The sequence below is a fragment of the Ochotona princeps genome, chromosome 6, assembly GCF_030435755.1.
Source record: "Ochotona princeps isolate mOchPri1 chromosome 6, mOchPri1.hap1, whole genome shotgun sequence".
Lineage (NCBI taxonomy): Eukaryota > Metazoa > Chordata > Mammalia > Lagomorpha > Ochotonidae > Ochotona > Ochotona princeps.
Window position 1 is genome coordinate 2,138,996 of NC_080837.1, and position 26,824 is coordinate 2,165,819.

Consider the following 26,824-nt stretch of genomic DNA (forward strand, 5'->3'; position numbering starts at 1 on the left):
CGGAATTTGTCTGGGTGCTTCCTTGTACATACTGCTGGAACCTGAGGGTTCGGGGTACTACACAACATAGTACCCCTTTGTGGTTCCTCTGCCATACTAGAAAGAGATTAACCCATGTGAAGCATGTGCACATATAAGTGCTATTGCCTTGACACCTCTACTGACTTCCATGATATTGTTGGAAATATGCCCACTTGAGACCACCTACCTGCCAAAGGATAGACTTGGAAGCATGAAGAGGCATTTATTGCTATCTGGACTCAAGAGTAGTGGCCAGCAGGTGGAGACAGGCATCTCTCACAGACACTTGGTTCCTTTTGATCCCTGCCATGCCAAGGTCCCTTTCTCCAAGCTCCTCTTTGGCTGAGAAACTTGGGAGGTATGATCTAAACTCAGCATCATTGTCTAAAATGGGAGAATGGAGAAGAGAGTTGTTGGGTGGATCTAGGACAGGGCAGGAGGGGGATGGTGCTGGGATAACAGTAAGGATTCCAGGACCTGATGATGCTGTGTATCAGGCATCTGATACTTACAGATTGTAAAAGTGCTGAAGGTTACAAAGATGAACAGTTGGCCCGGGGTTTACCGTGCAGACTCGGCAGCTGACCTACTTTGGATTTATTTGCAATCCTTTACCCTACATGGCACCACTAACGCCTAGTATCATGGGTGCATTCCGGTGAAGTTTCTCTTTTGTTCTTAACTGAAAATGCACCATAGATTTTTTTTCTCACAGTATTTTGTGAGCAGTTACTATGAGGCTTTGAGGCAAGTACTGGGACCAAAAACAAACAAACAAAAAAAAAAGTGTGTCCCAAGACGGGTGTAACTCAGACGTCTCTAGGAGATCCTTATTGGCAGACTGCAGATTCTACTCTTTTTTTTTTTAAGATTTATTTATTTTATTACAAAGTCAGATATACAGAGAGGAGAAGAGACAGAAAGCAAAATCTTCTGTCCGATGATTCACTCTCCAAGTGGGCCACAACAGCTGGTGCTGTGCCGATCCGAAGCCAGGAAATAGGAACTTCCTCCAGGTCTCCCACACGGGTGCAGGGTCCCAAGGTTTTGGGCCATCCTTGACTGCTTTCCCAGGCCACAAGCAGGGAGGGAGCTGGATGGGAAGTGGAGCTGCCAAGATTAGAACCAGCGCTCATATGGGATCCCGGGTGCATTCAAGGTGAGGACTTCAGCCGCTAGGCCACGCCGCTGGGCCCAGATCCTACTCTTGTCCCTGCTTTTGGTTGAAGGCCCAGGAGCGTTTCCACAGCCTAATGGACCAGATTGCTAGTCTTTCCTATTCACAGCACCCATCCCTGCCCTTCACTTCCTGTTTTAGCTCCCTCAATGTCTTAGGCTCATGGAGCCAATCAAAGGAAATGACATCACAGATGAAGCTGCTACCGACTGGTTGCTGTGGGAATGTCAGGATTCCTAGTACTGGGGATACCCAACCTGGGAAGCTAAGTGATCTGAAAGCTGACATTCCAGGGCTGTGTCCTACAGCCAGCATAACCTAAGTGCTCTCTCCATGTGGCCCATAATCAATGCAAGATGCAATCCAGGTGTCATCCTGTTCTGCTTGAGAACTGGCTCTCACGTCCATTCTGCCACATTACCATCCAGAAAGAAACCCGGATTCCAAAGTGCAAGCTGACTCTAGGCACCCTGACACTCTGCTCTTCCCAAACATGTAACTTGCTGAGAGGGAACTAGCCCTGCCCTAGAGGGTGGCAGTTGACTTTGCCTCCTAGCTTTAGCCCCCATGCCAAGAACACAGTGTTTGATCTGGAATAATTGACTGATCACTCATTTTCACGCCAAGGTAGAGAGGACAGAATGTTTAATATTATCAGAAGAAAATTAGGGAGGAAGAATTGATGACAAAGGTGGCTTGATGGACTTTTTTTAAAAGATTTATTCATTTTTATTGGAAAGTCGGATATACAGAGAGGAGGAGAGACAGAGAGGAAGATCTTCCTTCCGATGATTCACTCCCCAAGTGAGCCGCAATGGGCCAATGCGCGCCGATCCGAAGCCGGGAACCTGGAACCTCTTCCGGGTCTCCCACGCGGGTGCGGGGTCCCAAGGCTTTGGGTCATCCTCAACTGCTTTCCCAGGCCACAAGCAGGGAGGGAGCTGGATGGGAAGTGGAGCTGCTGGGATTAGAACCGGCGCCCATATGGGATCCCGGGGCGTTCAAGGCGAGGACTTCAGCTGCTAGGCCATGCCGCCGGGCCCATTGATGGACTTTTAAAAGCACTTTCTCCGATAGCCTGGGTGAAGGAGAGTGTCCCAAAACAGGAAGCAGTGGATAGTGTGATGTTCTCAGGGTACTAGAAGCAGCTTAATTACTCTGGGTGGATCAAATGAAGGCCAGGTTGAAACTGCTACTGTGTCACAGTTTGTTAAACTACCACCCACAATACCAGCATTTCAGCAAGGGTTTGAACACTGGCTGCTCCTCTTCCAATTCAGGTCCCTACTAATCCACTTGGGAAATGTAGGGTTTGAGTGTTTGTGTTCCTGCTCCCCACATGGGAGGTTTGGAAAAAGCTCTTAGTTCTGGCCTGGCACAGTGCTGGCCACTAAGGCCGTCTGAGGAATGAACCAGTGGATGGAAGTCTTCTGCTTCTCTCTCTACTCTCAACTCTTACTCTTGATCTTAGCCAAAAGGCTGAGAAATGATCTCTTTCAAATAGATCATTTTAAAAAAAATATTTATTTATTTTTATTACAAGGTCAGATATACAGAGAGGAGGAGAGACAGAGAAGATGCTCTTCCGTCCGATGATTCACTCCCCAAGTGAGCACAACGGCCAGTGCTACGCCGATCCGAAGCCAGGAGCCAAGAGCCTCTTCCGGGTCTCCCACATGGATGCAGGGTCCCAAGGCTTTGGGCAGTCCTCGACTGCTTTCCCAGGCCACAAGCAGGGAGCTGGATGGAAAGTGGAGCTGTCGGGATTAGAACCGGCACCCATATGGGATCCCGGGGCTTTCAAGGCGAGGATTTTAGCTGCTAGGCCACGCCGCTGGGCCCAAATAGATCATTTTTTAAGATTTATTTATTTTTATTGGAAAGCCAGATATACAGAGAAGCGACAGAGTGGAAGATCTTCCATCCGATGGTTCACTCCCCAAGTGAGCCGCAACAGCTGAAGCTGAGCCAATCCAAAGCCAGGAGCCAGGAGCCTCCTCCAGGTCTCCCACGTGGGTGCAGGATCCCATGGCTTTGGGCCGTCCTCGACTGCTTTCCCAGGCCACAAGCAGCGAGCTGGATGGGAAGTAGGGCTGCCAGGATTAGAACCGGCAACCATATGGGATCCCAGGCGTGTGCAAGGTGAGGACCTTAACCACTACGCTGTTGCGCTGGGCCCCCAAATAGATCATTTTTTTTTAATGATTTATTCATTTTATTACAGCCAGATATACACAGAGAAGGAGAGACAGAGAGGAAGATCTTCCGTCTGATGATTCACTCCCCAAGTAACCACAACAGCTGGTGCGCCAATCCTAAGCCAGGAGCCAGGAACCTCTTCTAGGTCTCCCACGCGGGTGCAGGGTCCCAATGCATTGGGCCGTCCTCTCCTGCTTTCCCAGGCCACAAGCAGGGAGCTGGATGGGAAGTGGAGCTGCCGGGGTTAGAACCGGCGCCCATATGGGATCCCGGGGCTTTCAAGGCGAGGACTTTAGCCGCTAGGCCACGCCGCCGGGCCCCCAAATAGATCATTTTTTACATGAAGAAAAACCAGAGAGCTCTGAGTCAGCAGCCTCAGAGTTCATTCTCCATACATGTGGCTGGGTCCATGGATCTTGTCTGTGTTTTATTAACATATGTGTCTTGGGAAATCTCAACTGTGGCCTTGTCATTGTCTAACTAGAGGAATCTCACTGGCTTCCTGTGAGCAGCCCGTGCTCAAGGAAGCAGAAGATCTGGGTCCATACATCGTTCCCTGCAAGTGTCGGGGGAGCCTTGGTCAATTATGACGATCTGATTAATTTTTCCCTCTGTTTGAAAGGTAGAAAGAGAGAGGATGAGACGGAGATAGATTCACGAGAGGGGCGTTCCCATCTAGTTGTTCACTCCTCAAGTGCCTGCAACAGTTGGAGCTGTGACAGACTGAAGCTAAAATTTGTGAACCCAAGACAAGTAGATCTTGTGAAAAAATTATTGGAAAAGCAGTTACAGAAACAAAAAGAAACAGAGAGAGAGAGAGAGAGATCTTCCATCTGCTGGTTTACTCCTCAAGCTTTGGGGCTGGTCCAGGCTGGAGCTGACTATTCCACACACAGGTGGTAGGGTTCCAAGCAGTTGGACCACCTTCCAATGTTTTCATCAGGTATATCGGCAGGGAGCTGAGTTGGAAATAAGACCAGCTGGGGCCCGGCGTGGTAGCATAGCAGCTAAAGTCCTCGCCTTGAAAGCCCCGGGATCGCATATTGGCACCGGCTCTAATCCCGGCAGCTCCACTTCCCATCCAGCTCCCTGCTTGTGGCCTGGGAAAGCAGTCGAGGACGGCCCAAAGCCTTGGGACCCTGCACCCGCGTGGGAGACCTGGAAGAGGCTCCTGGATCCTGGCTTCGGATCGGCGCGCACCGGCCCGTTGCGGCTTACTTGGGGAGTGAATCATCGGACGGAAGATCTTCCTCTCTGTCTCTCCTCCTCTCTGTATATCTGACTTTGTAATAAAGTAAATAAATCTTAAAAAAAAAAAAAAAAGAAAGAAATAGACCAGCTGGGACCAAAACCAAATGCAACACAATAGCAGCCACTAAATCTTAAAAAAAAAAAAAAAAAAGATATGGATGATAATATCACAAATGGCCCACCCCAAGAAATTTTTCATTCTCAAGCCAGTTTCCTCAGCTGTGAAATCCATTGTTAGGGAGAAAAATGCAATGACCTATGCTTGCCAGTGCCTCCCTCCGAACATTCTCTTCTCTTTGATAGCTTAGCTCAACCCACTTTCTGCTACTGCTTGCATCGGTGTTCTCTTCCTAGTTTCTACAGAGAGCTCTGTCTTGGTTCACTTGCCATTTCATTCTCTTCATCCAGAAAGCTTCGCTGGAACATAGGCTCCAGGGCTGCCATGTGCCAGGCACTCTTTCAGAACGTGGCACTCTGCCATGGAGAAGTCGGGGCTCTCCACCCAGACTGTAGTCCTTCTCTATATCGCTCTGCTTTTCCTCCACACGTCACAATCCCCTCTTAAAAATTCAGCACAAATACATCCTCATGCCAGGTATTCATTAAACAAAGACTTGGCCGATGACACTGTGTGCAGAGGGGTCTGGGCTAGGCAGTCAGGCACAGTGGTAAAGCAAGATGGCACTCATTTCATCATGTTGCCCCGCAGGGAGCAAGGACTAACAGGGAGGCTCACTTGGGAGGGTGTCCTTCACAAGAGCTTAGTCTCTCCAATCACGGCACAGATTGCTGCTCTCCACTGAAGCTGACTCAGCAACTTGGACTCCACTCATAAGATTCCTGTTGGTCTGGCCTAGGCTTAGCTCTAACGGCTAAAGTCCACAGTTCAATAGAAGAAAAGGTATTTGGAACCCTTCACAGTCATTTAGTTTTATCAGGCATTCACTGTTGTGCCAGACACAAGAGTGGCCACTGCCCCTGACTTTAGGGGATTTGCCTCTAGCAACTGAAGGCAGGCAAGCAAACAAGCAATTACAATACCCTTGAGATAGGCCACTGAATGGAGATAAGTTTTGACAACTATGTGATTACCCAGCTCTGACAACTCCAGAGACATCCTGGATGGCAAATTATGAATTTAGACCTTTCCGTAGGTGGTGGAACTGGGAGGCAGGAAAAGGCATTTCAGGGAAGAAAGGAGCCTTGTAGAGGATCAGACCGTGAGGGGCCCGGGGCACCTGCTCTTTTACTGTCCTCATAAATCCCAGCTCTCTGCCATCTTCTCTCACATTTTGGTGCTTTGCTCATGCGTCTCCTACTAGCCTCGGCCGTTTCTTATTGGCGGAGCCATGTCAAAGGTCACTGTTGGAACACATGGTGTTGAGGACTTCCCTCAGGGAGTAGGGGAACTGAGTCACCCCGACTCTCTGCTCCTGTAGTGATGACTCCTTTATCAGATGAAAACTTGAAACACAGTCCAACAGCGAACTCTCTTTCAGATAGCTAAGTTCCTTTTTAGTAAAAGTTTGGAGAATAGAATGCTTTTATTCATTTATCAAGCTGAATGGAATAAGTGAGCAAGCAAGCAATTACCACTCGTCATTTGTGTCATCTTCCGCCAACGTTGGTGCCAAGGTTATAGACATCCAAAGAATTTATATGGCTCAATAACCCTTTATTCATTTAAATCACCATTACCTTTTTTTTTTTTTTAATTCCAGGCTCTGAATATTTGGATTTGGATTATGCAAACTGTCACTCATTAACTTGCTGGTTATCTGATACACGGGCAAGAGAGGAGGCCTGGAATAGCACGCTTGGAAGAGTGCCTCTACCAACATTTCCAGGTGATCCTTTTTATATGGGTCCACCTTTCCCCTGCTGCCACTCCCAGGAGAGGGTGCCTGAAACTCCACTTCATTTTGGACTCTCACCTTCGAACTATTGACCATGAACTCAGCTCCTCTGTAATAATTCCCAGAGCAGCCTCTGCCTTGGGAACCTGGCTAAATTCTCCAATGGCCAACAGAGACCCAGACGCGCACAAACACACACAATAAAAGTTGAGATATAAGCACTGGAGAAATGAACTTGTGACTCAGATGGAAATTCTGCTTCCTCTACTACATTCTACGTTTATGGACCTACCTTACTAACTCAGGGACCTAAAACCTAAATACATAAGATTGTGCGTTTAAAAGCCCTTTTATTCTCAAGGCTCTTTTCCTGATCCTCACAGTTGTTTTCATACTGAAATGCAAGGTCACAATTTTAGAAAAATACCTACTAGCCAAGCAAATTGTGCATCAGTACTGATTTTATCTCCTTTTGCAGGCCAGGACTTAACTATGCACGCTCTCATAGCCTGGCCATTAACAGACAGGTTCTGGGGCTGCTAACCTCGTAGGCATGATCAAGACTTACAGATTTGCAGTTCATTATCTTTCACCTTCCATGTTTAACTCTCACCCCCTAGCCAAGTAGCTTCTGACCCATCAAATTTCTGTAGCCCAGAGAACGAAGCTCCTGAGGGGCAACCCCACTTTCATCCTCCACCTGGCACCTCGGAAATCAGAGGACCACCTGCAGCCAACCGTTGGGAGGGAAGAGCTGACATCTGAGGCTGGCCCTGGGAAGACACGTTTCCTAGGCACAGACGGGTCCCGGGACTGTGACCCAACGACCCCTCTCCAAGCCTACAGTTCAGCCTCGGGGTCCACTGCCCTCCCTCCTTGCCCTACGGCATCTGTGGTCAAAGTGACACGCTGCTTGCACCTTTGTCCTGGGACTTGCCAGGTGTCCTCAGCGGGGCAACTTCCCCTCCGCTCGACACCCCTCACGCATCCCCAAGAGGGCGATGTCTGCTAACCCGGACGCAGGGCAGGCTCCCGCGGGGAAGGGTCGTGAGGTGCTAGGACCCAGTGTTCCCCCGCTTGGCGCCTAGCGAGGAAGCGAAAATGCAGCAAACTGATCACGGAAGTGTGGCCGGCGGCCCTCGACACGCGAGCCCAGTCACGTGATGTGTCCCGGCCACGTGACCCTGCGCTGGTCCCTCACGTGGGCGCCGTCCACCTGACCTGGGCTCGCGCAGCTCGGCCCGCTGGGGCGGTCACCGGCGGGCCATGGCCGGCTCCGGGCGGTGGCTGTGGCTGCTGCTGGCGGCAGCATTCGCTGGCCGGGCGGCGGCCCTGTGGCCCTGGCCGCAGTACATCCACACCTCCAGCCGACACTACACCCTGTACCCGAACAGCTTCCAGTTCAGCTACCATGCGAGCTCGGCCGTGCAGCCGGGCTGCTCCGTCCTGGACCAGGCTTTCCAGCGTTACCGGGAACTGCTCTTCGGGGCCGGGTCCTGGCCGCATCCCAACCTCTCTGGTGAGTCGTTTCTCCGAGAGCTGGACGGCCCTGCAGCACTGCCCGTCTCCCCACCCGCAGACACCTTGACACCCACCCGGGCATCCGCCGGACGTCAGGTCCCACACACTCTGCCGCCTCCCGCCTTTCTCTCCAACTGCCGACTCAACCTTCCCAGGGTCCAATCCCCTCCACCGCTCACTACTTCCCTGAACCCACAGTGGGGTCGCACTAACCTGGGATCTTGGGCTGTATTAGGCATTCATCCCCAAATGCCTGCTGCTACAGGGCTCAGGGAGGGCGGGGGTGGGGGGTCAGGATGAAAGCTTATTGACCCGTTGTGTGGCCTTAGCCAACAGCCAAGACGCTTGATGCTGACCAGGTCCTTTTGAAAACGGGACCAAGGCTGGATATATAGGTGACCCTCACGGTTGTTGAGACACAGGGACCTGTGCAAAGCTACATAACCAGAGCTGGCACGCAGGATGGGCAGTCAATTCGGGATTCGTGTGAGAAGTCATAAGTCAGCTCCATGAAGAAATGACTTTCCAGTCCCTAAGTTAAAATGAGGTGGTGTTTGGTTGGCCAGCCTTGGAAGGAGGGCTTTCCAGGTATGTTCTGATGGTGCCGGCCAAGTTAACACCATTGCCGTGGTCTGCCCTCTGAGTTACCTCAAACCAGTACTACTGCCACCAACTTTTCCCCCAGTTGTTCTGTTGAACAGTGGAAGATTATTATGTGAATATCAACATGCAACCCTGACCCATACTGTATTTGCTTACCTTCCAATATGAAACAGGTGACTAGGTTAATAGGTGGCCAAGTTTGTCAGTCTGCTGAACATGCCTCCATTGGCCACTGTTACTGTGAGTGTGACTGGAACATAGTAAATATTCAGCAATTACTTGTTGCATGTGTTAAGATTAAAGGACTGCTTTGTGTTAAGTTTGTAAGACGGCTTGCTGGATTTCGTTTATTTCTGACACCATCTAAGACACAATGAATGATTTGCAGATCATTGGTTTTAGTTATTTTGTAAGTTTTACGTTTGGAAGATACACATGATCCCAGGGGAAGGAGGACTTTGTAGTCTCCAGTAAGACCACAATCATGTGACTCTTAACTCTTTGTAGTGTAAGACTGCAAGCAGGGCCCATGAGAACGAGATGTGAGGCGGGTAGCTGGCTGGGGAGGAGGGGTCAGCACCGGTTAACTTTCTGCTCTGGCTGAGTCCACTGAGCCTTTCCTCTGGCCACTAAGGCATGCTCTGTGCAAGACTTGGTTGCTAGCAGATGTGTGGTTTTAAAAGCAAAGAGGAAGAAAATTCAGCAAGATGGCTTTGTGGTTGTGTTATTTTTCTTGTGAATAAGTAGCTGGGGAATGGAAAGAGGAAATAGAGGAGAATACTTTGTTTCTGCAACATGTGATAAGGAGCAGAGTTTTTTTTTTTTTAAGATTATTTTTTATTACAAAGTTAGATATACAGAGAGGAGGAGAGATGGAGAGGAAGATCTTACATCTGATGATTCACTCCCCAAGTGACCAGGGAAGCCAGGAACCTCCTCCAGGTCTCCCACACGGGTGCAGGATCCCAAAGCATTGAACCATCTTCGACTGCTTTCCCAGGCCACAAGCAGGGAACTGGATGGGAAGTGGAGCTGCCGGCATTAAAACTGGTGCCGGGGCCCGGTGGTGTGGCCTAGTGGCTTAAGTCCTCGCCTTGAACACGCTGGGATCCCATATGGGTGCCGGTTCTGATCCCGGCAGCTCCACTTCCCATCCAGCTCTCTGCTTGTGGCCTGGGAAAGCAGTCAAGGAAGGCCCAAAGCCTTGGGACTCTGTACTCGCGTGGGAGACCTGGAGGAGGCTCCTGGCTCCTGGCTTTGGATCGGCATAGCATCGGCCGTTGCGCTCACATGGGGAGTGAATCATCAGATGGAAGATCTTCCTCTCTGTCTCTCCTCCTCTCTGTATATCTGACTTTCCAATAGAAATAAATAAATCATAAAAAAAACGTGCCCATATGGGATCCCGGCGCATTCAAGGCAGACTTTAGCCTCTAGGCCACGCCGCCGGACCCAAGGAGCAGAGTTCTTGGCTGGGGGCAAAATAACTGGGGCACTTTAGCGCCTCGTTCAGCTTAGCCTGCAGTTCTCGGCCAGCTTCTCTTCTCATCGCTGCTATTTTTCTTCCTTTGTTTACCTGCAGCGCCATCCTTTTCTAGGAGCCCAGAGTAGCACCTAACCCAGGAAGCTTCTGCATATTGGAGTCTGGGTGTGGTTTGTGGAAAATTCAAACCTTACTTCCTTGAGCTACTGTTGCGCCCTTGCCTTGAATATTTCCCTTGCAAGGTCATATGCCCTGGAGGAGTCAGAGGCTCCAATGTGACTGTTGGAGAGTGAGCCAGAGAATGTTTGTCCTTGCTTTATCCATGTGCTCTCACAGTTGGCCTGATTTCCGAGCGTTGCTGCTGCTTGTTTTGCAGTGTCGTGCATTTCGGGCATTTCTGTGGGGAACAAGGAAATGGGGATGAAGTCTCATCATCTTCTCGGAGGAGAATTTCAACAGAGAGATGAATATGATGAGTATAAAGATTGAAAATTGGGCCCGGCGGCGTGGTCTAGCGGCTAAAGTCCTCGCCTTGAAAGCCCCGGGATCCCATATGGGCGCCAGTTCTAATCCCGGCAGCTCCACTTCCCATCCAGCTCCCTGCTTGTGGCCTGGGAAAGCAGGAGAGGACGACCCAAAGCTTTGGGACCCTGCACCCGCGTGGGAGACCTGGAAGAGGTTCCTGGTCCCGGCATCGGTTTGGCGCGTACCGGCCCGTTGCGGCTCACTTGGGGAGTGAAACATCGGATGGAAGATCTTCCTCTCTGTCTCTCCTCCTCTCTGTATATCCGGCTTTTCAGTAATAATAAAATCTTTAAAAAAAAAAAAAAAGAAAAGAAAATTAAGGGGTGGGCTTTATGGCACCACATGTTAAACCACTGCTTAAGACTCCTGCATCTCAGGTCAAAATGTCTCATTCAAGTCTTGGCTACTGCAGGTCTACTAGCCAGCTTCCTGAGGAGCCGTGCCTGGGAGGCAGTACAAGGTGACTTGGGTACCTGGGCCCCTGCCATCTGCATGAGTACTCCAGACGGAGAGCCTGGCTCCAGCCTTTGCCTGGCCAAGCCCCAGCTGCTGCAAACATTTGTGGAGTGAACCAGAAGATGAAAGATCTTTGTCACTCTGCCTTTTGAATACATAAACAAACAAAACAAACATAAGTTATGGCTAGTAAATATAAATGCTTAAAGTCATTATTGAAAACATGCAAATTAAGGGGCCCGGCGGCGTGGCCTAGTGGCTAAAGTCCTCGCCTTGAACACCCCGGGATCCCATATGGGCGCCGGTTCTAATCCCGGCAGCTCCACTTCCCATCCAGCTCCCTGCTTGTGGCCTGGGAAAGCAGTCGAGGATGGCCCAATGCTTTGGGACCCTGCACCCGCGTGGGAGACCTGGGAGAGGTTCCTGGTTCCCGGCATCGGATCGGCGCGCACCGGCCCGTTGCGGCTCACTTGGGGAGTGAATCATCGGACGGAAGATCTTCCTCTCTGTCTCTCCTCCTCTCTGTATATCTGACTTTGTAATAAAAGTAAATCTTTTTTAAAAACCATGCAAATTAAGGGGGCAACATTGTGGAATTCAACGTTAATGACACATGTGTAAGTCAGTTGGAGACCCAGCTGGCCCACCTCCCATTCGGCAATCTGCTAATGGCGTGGGAAGGTTGGCAAAGATGGCCAAAGTGCCTCCTCTCTCTGTAACTCTGCTTTTTAAATACATTTCATAAATAAATAAATACAGATGTGGGCATCAGAGGAGTGGTGTTAAGTAATGCCTCTGCCTGTAGTTGCAGATTACCATGGGGGTGCCAGTTCAAGTCCCAGATGCTCTGCTTGTGTTCCTAGCTCCCTACTAATGTGCCTGGGAAAACAGATGGGTCAGGTGCTTAGGCTCCTCGTCCAACCTGGGGAGACCTGGAGGAAGCTCTGAGCTCCTGGCTTCTGACCTCTCCAGCTCCAGCCATTGTGACTACTTGGGGAGTGAAGTAGTAGATACACAATTCTATCTCTCCTCCTTTCTCTATAAATCTGCCTTTCAAGTAAAAATAATCCTTAAAAAATACAAATTAAAACTTTATGTTCTAATAGGCTGGCAAAAAAAAAAAAACCAGCTGAGAGGGTATAGTATTAGAGAGGTTTATGTTCGTGGCTTGGGTATAACTGGCTGCAGTGAAGCCAGCATTTGTACAGTGGTGAAGATGCTGCCTGTGACCCCTGCATCCCATATAGAGCTACCCGGGCTCGTGCTTCGTTCTCAGTTCCAGCTTCCAGGTAATTCATACTCTGCTAGGCATCAGGCAATGGCTGAAACCCCGGCCAACCACCTGGGAAACCTAGGTTAAATTCCTGTCTCCTGGACTTTTGGAAAATGAACCGGTGAAGGGGAAAGTGTTCTCTCCTCTCTCTCACTCTTTTGAATTCCCGAATAAAATGTTTTAATATATTCATATGTATATACTTAAAAGATTTTTTAAAAGGTGTATTTATTTTTATTGGAGAGTCAGATATACAGAGAGAAGGAGATGCAGAGAGAAAGATCTACAATCTGTTGATTTACTCCCCAAGTGGCCAGAGCAGCTGGAGCTAAGCCAATCTGAAGCCAGGAGTCAGGAGCTTCTTCTGGGTCTCCCACACAGGTGCAGGGTTCCAAGGACTTGGGCCGTCCTCAACTGCTTTCCCAGGCCATGAGCAGGGAGCTGGATGGGAAGCAGGACCACTGGGATATGAACCGGCGCCCATATGGGATCCCAGCATGTGCAAAGTGAGGACTTTAGCCGCTAGGCCACCTCGCCAAGCCCTTGCTTTACATATTTTTATTTGAAAGGCAGATTTTTGTTGTTGTTTTGTTTTCTTTTGTTTTACAGAGATAACTCTTCTATCTGCTGGTTCATTCCACAAGTGACTGCAACAACTAGGGCTAAGCTGATCCGAAGCTGGGAACCAGGAGCTTCTTCCAGGCCTCCCAAGTGGATGCAGGGGCCCAAAACCTCGGGCCATTCTCCACTGCCTTCCCAGGCCGTTAGGGAGCTGGATGGGAAGTAGAGCAACAGGGACACAAACCAGTGCCCATATCGAATGCCGTCACTTACGGGTGCAGGACTAGCGTGTTGAGCCACCCGAGTAGATTTATAGTTTATAGTTGTAGGTATTCTGGTACAGACGGTTACATGGCCACTTCAGACTGCTACCTCACAGGTGCATCCCAGCTTCCTGCTGGTGCACACCCTGGGAGGCAACAGGTGATGGCCCAAGTGCTTGAGTCCCTGCTGCCCGTGTTGATTACCTGGATGGATTTTTTTTTTTATTTAATTTTATCTTTTATAATGATTACATGGTTGATCAGGGTGGGAAGAATTGAGATTTAGGGAAAAGTGGGTGAACTCATTGTTTCCAAATTTGCTGTTTCTTCTTGTTGTTTTGGGGGTAAGGGGAGAAACAAAGGGGGAAGCCACTCATGACTCCAAACGTCCCAGGGATGACGAACTGCCACCTCATATCAACCCAGAGTCTCAATGTGTACATACTCCGAGGGTTTTACTCAAGTGATTTGGATAGTTCTAAAATGCTGTCGATTTTACCAATTCAAGGATGATGTCAACCTCCCAATGTCCATTGGCTGACAACATTTTTAAAGATTTATGTATTTTATTACAAAGTCAGATACACAGAGAGGAGGAGAGACAGAGAGGAAGATCTTCCATCCGATGATTCACTCCCCAAGTGAGCGCAGTCGCCGGTGCTGCACCAATCCGATGCCGGAAACCAGGAACCTCTTCCAGGTCTCCCACGCGGGTGCAGGGTCCCAAATCCTTGGGTTGTCCTTGACTGCTTTCCCAGGCCACAAGCTGGGAGCTGGATGGAAAGTGGAGCTGCCGGGATTAGAACTGGCGCCCATATGGGATCCCGGGGCTTTCAAGGCGAGGACTTTAGCCGCTAGGCCACGGCGCCGGGTCCTGACAAAAAGTTTTTGCTGTCATCGTTTGACTGGGGTAGTTGTCCAGTTTGTTCTGTTCTCCTTCTTCCACTATGGTGTCAAATGAGCTGCCATATTCTCCTTTATAACAGGGCCTGTGTCAACCGCTCTCCCTTTTTCATAAAGTAGGGCGTGTTCTTGCAGGTGAGCCCAAGGACGTGGGCCAGGCGTCCCAAGCCTTCCTGGATCACCCACCTCTGGGGCTAACGAACCCTGGACCCACGTCCCAGGCTGGCCCCAGGACCCCAGGCTAGGTGACCTGAGTCTCTCCGGATCCCTCCCAGATGGAATTCTTGAGTCTTGGCTTCTGCTGATGCAGTTCTGGCTGTTATGGGCATTTGGGAATGAAACAGCAGATAGAGTATCTCTGTCTCTGTATCATATATGTTTTCTCTCTAACACACACAAACATACACACGGCCTTTATAAAAATAAGTAATTTGGGGGGCCCAGAGCAGTAGTCTAGTGGCTGAACTCCTCACCTTGCATGTGCTGGTATCCCATATGGGTGCTGGTTTGTGCCCTGGCTGCTCCACTTTCCATCTAGTTCCCTGCTTGTGACCTGGGAAAGCGTTGGAATCCTGCACCTGCATGGGAGACCTGGAAAAATCCTAGCACTTGGTTTCTGATCGGCTTAGCTCCAGCCATTGTGGATACTTGGGGAGTGAATCAGTGGATGGAAGATCGTTCTCTCTGTTTCTCCTCCTCTCTGTAGATCTGTCTTTTCAATAAAAATAAATGTTTTTTTAAAAATAGTTTTTTAAATGAAAGGCAGTACTACCAGGGCAGGGAGCAAGGCCGATTTTTATTTATTTATTTATTTTTATTTGAAAGAGAGTTTTGCAGCGTGGAAGAGACAGAGATATCTTCCATATTCTGTTTCACTTCCCAGATAGCCTCCACAGCTAGAGGTGGGCTGGTGTGAAGCTGGGATCCAGGAGCTTCTTCGGAGACTCCTGTGTGGGAACAGAGGCCCAAGGACTTCAGCCTTCCTCTACTGCTTTCCCAGGCCATAAATAGGGAGCTGAATTAGAAGTGAAGGAGCCAGGACAAAAACTGGTGCCCATATGGGATAGCTGCACCTCAGCAGATCAGCCTGCTGTGCCATTACGCCAGTCTCATGATTCTGTTTTTTTCTAAAGAGCTTAGTTAGTTATTTGAAAGGCAAAGTGGTGGTGGAGAGAGGCTGTCTGCCACAACAGCCAAGGCTCACCCAGGCTGAAGTTAAGAGCCAGGAACTCATCTTGGGTCATCTCATGCTATTTTGCCAGATGTAGTATAAGCAGGGAGCTGGATCAGATTTGCAGCAGCCAAGACTTAAACCAGTGCTCTAGTATTGGATGCCAGCCTGAAGATGTATGGCTGAACCCTCTTCAACACAATGCTGGCCCCTTGTTTTCTGTGTCACTCTGCCATTCCCTAGCACAGCTCCTTATGTCCCGTAAGTGCTCAGCACATCTTGACTAGAGTGCAGAAATACATTCAAGGGCTTCATTAGGCTGGATCTGAGGAGAAGAGGTGTAATCGTGCTCCCAGGTATGGAGGTAGAAGGCGGAGCACTGTGGGTATGGGAACTCACTGCCCAGGGCTGCGGAGGGCAGCAGAGACAGCCTGACCTTCCTGATCTTCAGTCCATAGCCTTAGCCAGAAGCCATTTGTTTGCTCCACTCTGGGACCACTACTGTGAGTGGAGCACCTTGGTGTGATGGGAATGTCTTGGGTCAGGAGGCAGCAGGACAGTGAAGAGAGCAGTTAGTGGCCCCGAGGAAGGACTCGCAGTTTCCAGGTTCCTCCCGGGCAGCAGTGAGTCCCCCTTTCCAGAGGGAAGCGCTACACACTGAGGCTCCTGCATCCAGCCGGGGTCAGGGACAATGGCTCTAGTGAGGAGGGGGAAAAGAGACAAGCTGTGCAGGTGATGCTTCCCCGTGAGGCTCCCAGGCCAGGGTGAGAGGCCTGGAGACAGAGGATGGGAGCATGGAGGAAGTGTAGCCATGGCACTTGGTGAAGAGAGCTTCCCTGACTGTGCCGAAATTAAAAAAAAAAAAAAAAAAAAATTTAAAGATACAGTACACAGGTTTGTATGAGAGCAGGGAGGTGAGCGTCGGCAGGAGGCGGGGGTCACAGAAGGGTCCCTGGGGCTTGGCTTCCATCTACAGGTCAGGAAGGCCTGGGTGTGTGAGACAGCCAAGATCATGTGGGGCTTGGCTTCCATCTACAGGTCAGGAAGGCCTGGGTGTGTGAGACAGCCAAGATCATGCTATGTGGAAACGATGTCAGCAGCAGCAAAACTTGCCTTTTCTGCTTTCCAGCCCACTGATGCCACCCAGGACCTGAGGATTTGGAATTTGCTGCCAGCCAGCAGGCACCCAGAACACACCCGGTTTCCGGAGCCTGGAGTGGGGGGGTGTGTGGGCATTCTGTGGCTCAAGGCAGCTGTGCTGGATCCACCTGCACAGAGTATCTCAGAGGCCACACTCTGAACAGTTGTGAAATAACCCAGGGGTAGAGGTTTGGGCAACAGCAGGGGCTACTTGGAACACTGGCATCCCTCAATGGAAGAAAACACTTGGGTTTGAGTCTCAGGTCTCAGTTCCAGCTTCCTGCCAGTGAACACCCTGGAAGACAGTTGGTGTGGGTGCCAGCAGCTGGGTCCCTGCTGCCCACAGGGGAGACTCACACTGACAAGTGCAGCTGCTGCAGGCGTTTGGCAAGTGAGTCAGCAGATGGAAGATCTTTCTATCTCTGTTTCTGCCTTTCAGATAAGTTTCTTTAAAAAAAATGATTTATTTCTTTTACTTATAAACTGTAATTACTGAGGGAGAGGATAAGCCAGAGCGACAGAGATCTTCCATGCTCTGATTCACTCCTTAAATGGCTGCCACAACAAGAGCTAGGCTAGAACAACGCAGGGAGTCAGGAGCGTCTTCCAGGTCTCCCACATGGGTGCAGGAGCCCAAGGACTGGGACATCCTCTGCTGCTTTCCCAGGACACCAGTAGGGAACTAGGTCAAAAGTGGAGCAAGCGGGACGCAAACTGGTGCCTTTATGGAACGCAGACACCACAAGCCGAGAACTAGTTTGCTGTGTCATCACGCCATCCTCTCGAATACATTTGAAAGTAAATGAATGCAGGGATGGCTGACCTTCCTCCTATTTCGGTATCTCCCAGTCCTGCCTCTCGGCACTCGAGGACATGGCAGCGTACCCCAGCACGTCCCATAGAGCACTGGATCGGAGGTGGCAGGGTGGGAATGGCAAGCCCTTATGTCAGGGGCATTGTTAGGGGCACTGTTCTGGAAGAGTGCTCTTGGCTCTTCAGGGGAGTCTGTGCCTGCCCTGCCCTACCAAGGCCGCATACTTGGGGAGTGGCAGGCACACATAATGATGATAATGAAACTGCAGAAGAGCAGCCTGGTATTTTCCCAGCTCCATTTGTGGTTCAGCTTTGCCTGATGTTGGTCCCGCCTCTGCCACATTGCCATTAGGACCAGGACTGGGGCGAGGCTATTGTGTGATCTCTCCTTGTTTTGCAGACACTCGGGACTCGTTCCCTCCCAGGGACAGTGTGGGGAAGTGCTCAGAGGCTCCATGGCATAACCTGAGGGTGGGACCAGCAAGGCGGGGTGGACATAGCTTTCAATCTGCCCCTGTGCACTTGCCTGCTTGAGAAACTCGAGATAGCCCTACGGAGTGTGCCTTGATGGTGGCCCTAGCCCCTGCAGTCTGGGGGGGTGGGTCCTTTGTGTTGTGAGGCCACATTTTGAGTTGACCTGCCTGGGGGTGGGCCTCCCATTCCCTGCAGGTTTCAATGGGTGTGCTGTGGGTGCAGGTGTTCCCTGGATGGACCAAGAGGCCTGTTCATGGTGGGGAGGATGAAAGCACACAGCATGGGGTACTCCTGTGGCCGAGAGGCATTGCAATTCCAGTTGACTCTGAATTCTCTCTCCTGGCCATGCCTTCTGTCCCATTCCCAGCCTTATGGTTCCATGGGAAGCCTCTTACCCCGGTCTGCGGGCTGCGTCATGGCTCCAGAGAAGAGCAGAAACATGGGCAGTAGAGCACCACTCAGGTGGCCGTAGAGCAGAGCTGGCCGGAAAGCAGCAATCAGCTGGGGTCTCCAGACGGTGTCAGACACATTTTGGTGCCTGTGTGAAGGGCCTGCGAGGGAAGATGAGGGAAGGAAGTGGGTTGGGCTGGGGCTCAGTGCCTTTGCTGAGGCCACAGCTATGCCAGCTCTGTCTCCTGTCACAGCTCTTTGACCTGTGGAAGGCCTGTACCCAGAGCCCTGGCAAACAGCTCCCTGTGCAGTCCCCGGAGTGCAGAACTATTGCTTCACCAAGAAGCCTCATTCAAGAAGAGATGTTAAAACTGGCTGGGCTCTGCAGTGAACGGAAACAGTGCCATGATGAAGACAAGCCACTGCCCAGAGGGCTCCTGCCTGGGTGGGGCAGGACAGGGCCACGTGCTGCTGGCCTGAGCACAGGGTGGACACTGTATTGTTCGCATCATTTAAAAAAACTTTAAATTTTTTTTTATTGGAAAGTCAGATATACAGAGAGGAGGAGAGACAGAGGAAGATCTTCCATCCATTAATGCACTCCCCAAGCAGCTGCAATGGCTGGAGCTACACTGATCTGAAGCCAGGAACCCAGAGCCTCTTCTGGGTCTCCCACGCAGGCACAGGGTCCGAAGGCTTTGGGCTGTCCTCAATTGCTTCCCCAGGCCACAAACGGGGAGCAGGATGGGAAATGGGGTCTCCAGGATAAGAACTGGCACCCATATAGGATCCTGGTGCATGCAAGGTGAGGACTCTACCCGCTAGGCTACCGTGCTGGGCCCACTTTGTACCCTTTTACCACAGGCATGAGTCGAGGGACCAGGTGGTGGCATCTCAGCCACAGTGAGCTTCCCCTGTCCTTGCAGAAGAATGGCTCGTGTCCGAGAAGAACGTCTTGATTGTCTCTGTGGTCAACCCAGGATGTGAGCAGTTTCCTACCTTGGAGTCAGTGGAGAACTGTAAGTACCACCGTGCCCTGTCTTCCCTGGGAGCCAGTACTTGCATAGAGCTGCACCCGCGTCCCTCATGCCTGCGGGGACCTGGCAGCCACAGAGAAGTGTTTGCAGGACACTAACCAGTGCATCTCACTGGGGCAACTGGTGCATCTATATATCCCAGCCACATGTGCTCATCACTGGTTTTAAGAGCCTGTGCTTAGGGACTGGACGCTGAGCTTGTGTGCTGAATCCTGAGTCCTAAGGCTGCTTTCTGCCACCCTGAGCAGCCATGCTCAGGGCCTCTCAGTTCCCAGCAGGGGCGTTCAGCCTTGGCGGCTTCTCCCCACTTGTGGATGAAGTGGGTGGGGGTGTGCAGTTGCTTGTGCCCCTGGCCTCACCCCTCCGGGTGCACTGAGCCCTTGTCTGATGGCAGGCCTGGCACTTTGAGCCCAATGCTGCAGGGGTCTCGTGTTTGCGCAGGGGAAGTCTACTGTTGTGCAAAGTTGCTGATGTTGCCCAACTCCCTCAGGCAGGTTCTTCCTGGGCCACAGGCCTCTTCCCCTACCCCCTCCCCAAGCTGTCCTGCACTGCGCATGTCTCCTCCTGGAGAGATTTCTTCAAAGTTGCACTCTTGCTGTGTTTTGGTTTTAGTCCCGGGATTTAGATAGAGCATTGGGTCTGTTGGCTGAGGATGGAGAAGCTTCACCTCCCTGGGTCGTTTCTGCCGTTTCAGACACCCTGACAATCAACGACGACCAGTGTTTACTCATCTCTGAGAGCATCTGGGGAGCTCTCCGAGGTACCGAACGGGGCAGGCGGCTGCGAGACCAACCTAGGGAAAGCTTCCTGAGACCAGATGAACATTTCCTCCACCTCCATTCCTCCACCCCCCGACTCAGCTGATGCTCCTGGGAGCCAGCAGGGAGAAGCATGTCATTAGAAAAGGTCTTAAGTCTATGGCCATACCACCCTGAACACGCCCGATCTCGTGTGATCTCGGAAGCTAAGCAGGATCGGGTCTGGTTAATACTTGGGTGGGAGAAAGGGTCTTAAAAGCAAAAGAACTGGAGGCCCTGAAGCTGGGGCGAGACCCTGCCGTTGGGACAAGGCCTCTGCTTGCCCTTACCTGTCTCCAACGGCTGACCGCCTCTGTCTCTGATGGGCCCGGAACCAGCCAGGCCTTAGAGAGACTGGCTGGCTGAGTCAGAGTTGGACAGGTAGGCCACTGGAGTCCTTCGGGCCACTGGCACCCGGGTATATCCCCGTGACCCTGCCATTCCCCCCTCGGTATTCAGGGATTCCACAGGCAGAGCTCATCTGCTGGAAACACGCTGTGCTCTAAACTTGGCCTGCTTGTCCACGGGAGCTCCCGCATGGGCCCTCTGGCCACCTCTGCCCACACCCTCACCTCAGCTCACCACAGCCCAGTCCCTCCTCCAGCTCAGAAGAGCATGATTGTGACTCATTATTGAGCTGCCTCCTTCAAACCAGGATCCTTGGAAATTCAAGCTTCCGGTTGCCTTGTCACGGCCAAGTCGGAGAGGTGGTAGAGGGTCCATGAGCCAGGGGAACTGCTTTGTGTGGCTTCGTAGCCCCTGACGAGTTAGTCTGTGGAGCCACAACTCCCCTAAGCCACCTCGTCCCTGCCCCGTCCTCATAACATAGACCTAGAAGGGTTCAAGACTTAGGGAATACAGAGAGGTGCATGGGCTTCAACACTTATCGGTAGGCACTGAGACATCACCACCTTCTCAAGTAGACAGTGGCTGCCGCTTCCTGGCACCTGCCCACCCACAGCCTTCCACTCTGTCTTCTCTCTGCTTCTCCCCAGGCCTGGAGACCTTCAGCCAGCTTGTTTGGAGATCTGCTGAGGGCACAGTGAGTCAGGAGGGACCTTCCCTGTGTCATCTCTGGGTTCCCCCCCCCCGACCCGAAACCCTTGGATGGGGTCCCAGGGGCTTACAATAGTCCCAGCATGTAAGGGGCAAAAAAAGGATGGAAAACGGTTTGGGAGATGCATTTCTATGCAGAGACCCCACTACTTTGAAGGGCACAAATGCACGGGGCAGCTGCTGGCAGGTGACTGCTGGTGGCCATGGGCATGAGGCTGTGTTTTCTTAGGAGCTCAGCACCCTTGTAGGACAGTCACAGGCTGTCGTGTTTGCTACACACAGTTCTACATCAACAAGACGGAGATTGACGACTTCCCCCGCTTCCCACACCGGGGCTTGCTGTTGGACACATCTCGCCACTACCTGCCGCTCTCTAGCATCCTGGACACTCTGGTACCCAGACCCTTAGGCCAGCAGGGAGTTCTGGGTGGTGGAAGAATGGGATCCCTGTTCCCAAAGAGTGAGAAATAAACATGCAACTCTTGGGGGGCTCCTGGGGAATTATAGGTTGCCTCCTGCAGGACACAGGAAGTAACAAGAGGGAAGTAACAAGTCTGTGTGGCTGTGGTGAACCAGGGTGCCCTGGTTAGTTAGGACCAGATCAGAAGGGAGAGCCTTTAGAGGTTCAGCTGAATTTAGTGTCCAGTTGCAGCGGAGCCTGGAACTTGGCATCCATGAGCCTGGGCTTCAGCTCTGCGCCTCACAGTGCCTTGCGCTCCCAGCAGGCCTCACAGCCTGGACCAGCAGGGTCAGACAAGCGACACAGGAAGTGGTGCATAGGGCAGTGTTGCTCTCAGGTTATTTGCGTGGATGAAGAGACTGCAGGACACTGTCGTGGCCGCCACGCTCCTATGTTGAGGCGTGGATTCCCAAAGATTCTGTTTACTCTGGCCCACAGGATGTCATGGCGTACAACAAATTCAATGTCTTCCACTGGCACTTGGTAGATGACTCGTCCTTCCCGTACGAGAGCGCCACTTTCCCCGAACTCACAAGAAAGGTTGGTATGCATTCTTGTCCACATTGGTGGGTCCCTGTGTGAGCCTGACATTGGCCAGCAAGGACAGTGGCCATCACCCGGCCAGTCAGATCTGGGCAGATGTACTGATCCAGGGGTCAGATAGTGGGCTTGGAAATGAGGGCTTGGAACTGACACCTGCCCTTCAGTGCAGACTTTGTCATTAGTCTGCTGTGTGACCCATCTCCCCCAGGCCTGCCTTCCTCAGTACTTATGTTCTGTTCAGTGGGCGCAGTGCCCACCTCATGTACCTCACTGAGGCTTGGGACGCTCAGATAGAACAGCCGTTGTGGTGAAGTCTTAGAGGCCACCATGGGACTGTGGTGTTTTGGGTGTCTTCCTGCCAAGTCTTAGGGAGAAGAGAGCCTGAAGGTGGGTGTCTCGTTCCTTGCAGGGGTCCTACAATCCTGTCACTCACATCTACACAGCACAGGACGTGAAGGTGGTCATCGAGTACGCACGTCTCCGGGGTATCCGTGTGTTGGCAGAGTTTGACACTCCTGGCCACACCCAGTCCTGGGGACCAGGTGAGGCAGCTGACCAGGTGGGGTAGGGTGAGGGCCCCTCCACTGACGCATGGGCTTCCAGTCGGTGGCTCTTAGGTGTGGTCCTGAAGAGGATCTGCTCTGCCATCAGCTTCCCCCAGCTAGCAGAACGAGGTTGGGAAGACGCCCTCTGCACTCAGCTCAGTGTGCTCCTCAAGGGCGCCTGTGCAAGCTCAGGGATCTGAGATATGCCCACCCCACACACAGAACCTGCACAGGCTGGTTCGGAGAGTCAAAACAGGCAGTAGGCCTTGGGAGGGGGGGAACGTTCAGGCCTTTCGTGTGACATGAGCTTTAGCAGATCCTGGGCCGAGGGAGTGGTCCCTTGGGAACTGTGGACCCTGGCACACAGGAGGAGTCACGGAACACAGATGGGGCTCCCCCTCTGCTTTTCTGCCTCCAGGCAGCATGGGGAGAGCAGCTTTGGAAGCAAGGGCGGCCCCTGCTGGAAGCCCAGGCCATTGTGGATAAATGGCTGTGATGGACACAGCATGTGTGAGCCCTGTATTCCTGTAATATTGGTGAACAAGATTGCATCACTCTTGTATGTGTGCCTGCCTGCATGCGCACACATTTGGCCTCATGTGGTTCTCTGTTGACCTAGGTATCCCTGGATTGCTGACTCCCTGCTACTCGGGCTCCCAGCCCTCAGGCACCTTCGGGCCAGTGAATCCCATCCTCAACAATACGTATGAGTTCATGAGCATGTTCTTCCTGGAAGTCAGCTCTGTCTTCCCAGATTTCTATCTGCACCTTGGTGGAGATGAAGTTGACTTCACCTGCTGGTACGAGCTCTTTGACCCACCCACCGCCAGCACAGCAGGGACAGGCGCCCCGGATGCTCACCTGGGACCATGGTCTCACACCTTGGCTTTCTTGTGTCTGCTCTGAGAGACGCCCTTGTGATTTTCACTTGGTGACCTCTCCCTTCCTCCTCCTTGGCATTCTCCGGCTGTTTATAGAGAAACAAGCTCTGGGCACGCGGTTGTAGAGAAAGGATAGTCCTCCGTGTGAAGAGCGACACAAGTACCAGAGACTCCTTCATGCCAGGTTTCCCTGGCGTCCACCAGAAAGCCCAAACTCAGCTCTCATGAGCACAGAGGGGCAAGGGGCTGCCTAAGGTAGATGCCAGTTTTGCTTTCTGGAGGCACAAGGAGGAAAGAAGACAGACATGGTGGGGTGGGGTCATCAGCAGTGGTGGGCAGTCAGGCTGCTCACCTGCTGGAGCTATGCAGGGAGAGGCCACACACTGTGGTCCAGCTTACACCTACAGCTCCTGCACGTGGCTTTTCCCCCATCTCACCACCCCCATACCACACCTTCTCATCAATGTTTCCATTGGAAAAGATAGGTAGGGGTAGAGAGGCAGGTGACTAACACACAGGACCCTGCAAGGGTGACAGTGCCTTCTGCTACAATGCAGGAAGTCCAACCCGGATATCCAGGACTTCATGCAGAAGAAGGGCTTCGGCAGTGACTTCAAGCAGCTTGAGTCCTTCTACATCCAGACGTGAGGAAAAGGGCAGGGATTGTGGGGTTCCTCACGCCCTCTTGGGCTTGCAGGGTATCCATTTGCAACCCCGGCCAGGCTGAGCCCAGCACACTCCCTTTGCACCCCTCCTGGCAGCCTTCTGGACATCATCTCTGATTACGGCAGAGGCTACGTGGTGTGGCAGGAAGTGTTTGACAACAAAGTGAAGGTGAGCTTCACCCGGGACCCCCTGCGCCCTCCCTGGCCCTTCCACACCTCCTCAGGAGCAGAGCCTCTGGTTAGGGCCAGGCTTTCCCAGTCAGAGTACTTGGAGCAGTCTGCCATCTCCTCCGGAAAGGCTGCGGAGACTGAGCCCTGGGTGTGGGGTCACAGCTTCTGTCTTCTCTCGCTACAAACCTATCTAGAGTTAGTACACTGCCAGGGTATCTGGGGGTTCCTCAGACTCACGTAGGCTGTGTTTTCCTTCCTGGATCACCGTCAAGGGCCTTGCAGCTGCGTGAGAGTAGCGCCCCTTCTCTTGTAGTGGTGCCAGTCAGATCTCTGCCTCCTGTCACATGCTGGGTTCCTGCAGGATCCAGGTCTAAAGCATGGCTCCCAGCCAGGAAACAGGGAAGTGTGGGAGGACCAGGGCCTGTGGCCTCTGCGCTGGGGCGTGAGCTCATCATGAGGTATCACAGACACACTCAGCAGCTGGGGAGATAGGAGACACAGCCCTCGGGACTGCTGCGTAAGAACCGGGCCCAACAGTCCCCTTGCTCTGTGCTCTGGCGGCAGATTCGGCCAGACACCATCGTCCAGGTATGGCGGGAAGAGAACCCTGTGGGCTACATGAAAGAGTTAGAGTTGATCACCAAGGCCGGCTTCCGGGCCCTGCTCTCCGCCCCCTGGTATCTGAACCGCATCGCGTACGGCCCCGACTGGAAGGACTTCTACACGGTGGAGCCCCTGGCCTTCGCAGGTAAAGGAGGAAGTTCCTGACTGGGCTGGTGGGCAGTGGGGGTCGGGGTCAGACACTGAGGAGTGGGGACCGTATTGGGAGGAGGGCTGAAGGGGAGCCCACGTTACCTGAGCCCACAGGTACGCCCGAGCAGAAGGCCCTGGTGATCGGCGGAGAGGCCTGCATGTGGGGAGAGTACGTGGACAGCACAAACCTTGTCCCCAGGCTCTGGTAAGAGGGGCTGGGCTGAGAACAGGGCTCCTTTCTTCATAACGTCCCCATCCTCTGCTGCCTGGGAAAAGGAGCTCTGCCAGAAATGCACACTTCCCACGTGACTCTCCACAGCCAATAGGTGTTTAGGGCAGGGATCTCTGGGCCTGGTACCACAGCGGACACAATGAGGCCTGGGCATTGTGACTGCCTGGCTGCAGATCTGCTCCTGGGAATTGGCAGTTCCCATGCAGTGTCCTGCAGCAGCCCCTCTCAGCCTGGGTCCCACAGCTGGAGTAATCAGTGGTCACAGTTATTCTTGCTCCCATGTGACAGGAAGGGGTGGAGGGGGATGTCCCATGCCACCTTTGAATGAAGACAAAGCCAAGTGCTGGACTCCATACAAGCCCCTCTCCAGGCTGTGGCCCTGAGCAAGGCGTTGGTTACCTGCCTCAGCTCTGGGCATGGGTAGAACCCAAGGAGGCAGTGATCTGTGTGTGGGCAGCTGCTTGGCAACACAGGGCCTTACAGGCTGGCCCTCCCGTGCGTTCCTCCAGGCCCAGAGCTGGGGCTGTTGCCGAGAGGCTGTGGAGCAATGAGTGGACGACAGACACAGAATTTGCCTTTGACCGGTTGTCACACTTCCGCTGTGAGCTGCTGAGGTAAGCAGGCTGGAGGGCCCTCAGGGTAGAGATCAGGCCCAGGTATGCCCCTGGGGAGGGAGTCACAGTGACAACCTAGGTTACAAGAGGCCAGCTTTGGAGTAGACACGGTGGGCCTGACCTATTGGGTATACAGCTTAGCCCACCTGGCGGGCACAGTCCCCTCTATACTTGAAAAATGCATATTGCTTGTTTCATAACAAAGGAAGGATACCTGGAGGCCCCCACTAGGAAACTGACTAGGTCTAAGAACTTGGGGTTTTGAGATGCAAGACAAGATTGTTCCGTGCCCAGCCCACACACTGGCCTGCAACATAACCCCTACCACTCACCAGTATGCAGCCCTCTAGAGCCAAGAGCAGTGGCACCCAGCTGGCAGGGGCACAGGCCTGCAGGAGAGAAACAGGGAGGCCTTCCCCCAAGTCCCTGGGTCTCCCTGTGCCAGCCCCAGGTAGGCTGGAGGTGAACTCCCCAGGTAAACTGATGCGCAGCCACTAGCAGCTGGGGCCCATGACTCGCTGCTCCCTCGAGGCTTATCTGCCGTCTCTTCATGTCCTCTTGCAGGCGAGGAGTCCAGGCCCAGCCCCTCAACGTAGGCTACTGTGAACAAGAATTTGAGCTGACCTGAGCCAGCAGCACCGGCACCAAGGAGGGTGCTGGCCTTAGGAGCTTCCACTGCACCCCGGCCGGGCATGGAGCCCCCTGCCCACGAGTCCCAGTGCCTGGAAAGAAGGGGGCCAGTCTTTATGCTGGCGTTTAATAAAGAGGGACATGGCATTTTTCTGTCATGCACCTGTATCACCTGTGTTGTCAAAGCTGTGACTTTGGCTGACCAGAGTCCTGTGGGTCAATGAGGTTGAGATCTGTCCCCTGGGAGTCGGGGGTGCATATCATGACTTGAGGGCTGAGTAATCTGGCTCCTTGGGGGACCACACCCATGCTCTGCCTGCTCCCTGCACTCCCATGTGCACATTCAAGGTCCATCTAAGA

At 52.4% G+C, this 26,824-nt stretch overlaps 1 protein-coding gene across 1 annotated transcript; it reads left to right on the forward strand.

Annotated features, from left to right (window-relative positions):
* The first annotated feature begins 7,710 nt into the window (after positions 1 to 7,710).
* On the forward strand, positions 7,711 to 26,640 carry HEXA (hexosaminidase subunit alpha). The gene is made up of 14 exons (XM_058665437.1): positions 7,711 to 8,023; positions 19,007 to 19,099; positions 19,812 to 19,877; positions 20,910 to 20,956; positions 21,253 to 21,363; positions 21,869 to 21,970; positions 22,383 to 22,515; positions 23,138 to 23,318; positions 23,957 to 24,043; positions 24,161 to 24,233; positions 24,800 to 24,983; positions 25,103 to 25,193; positions 25,730 to 25,834; positions 26,399 to 26,640. Exons 1-14 carry the CDS (start codon positions 7,771 to 7,773, stop codon positions 26,460 to 26,462), a joined length of 1,590 nt encoding a protein of 529 aa, XP_058521420.1. The 5' UTR covers positions 7,711 to 7,770; the 3' UTR covers positions 26,463 to 26,640.
* The last annotated feature ends 184 nt before the right edge of the window (positions 26,641 to 26,824 follow it).

Coding starts and splice junctions, on each gene's coding strand:
- HEXA (XM_058665437.1), top strand. CDS start 7,771: ATGGCCGGCTCCGGGCGGTGGCTGTGGCTGCTGCTGGCGGCAGCATTC. Junction 8,024..19,006: donor GCCGCATCCCAACCTCTCTG/GTGAGTCGTTTC, acceptor CTGTCCTTGCAG/AAGAATGGCTCGTGTCCGAG. Junction 25,835..26,398: donor TTCCGCTGTGAGCTGCTGAG/GTAAGCAGGCTG, acceptor GTCCTCTTGCAG/GCGAGGAGTCCAGGCCCAGC.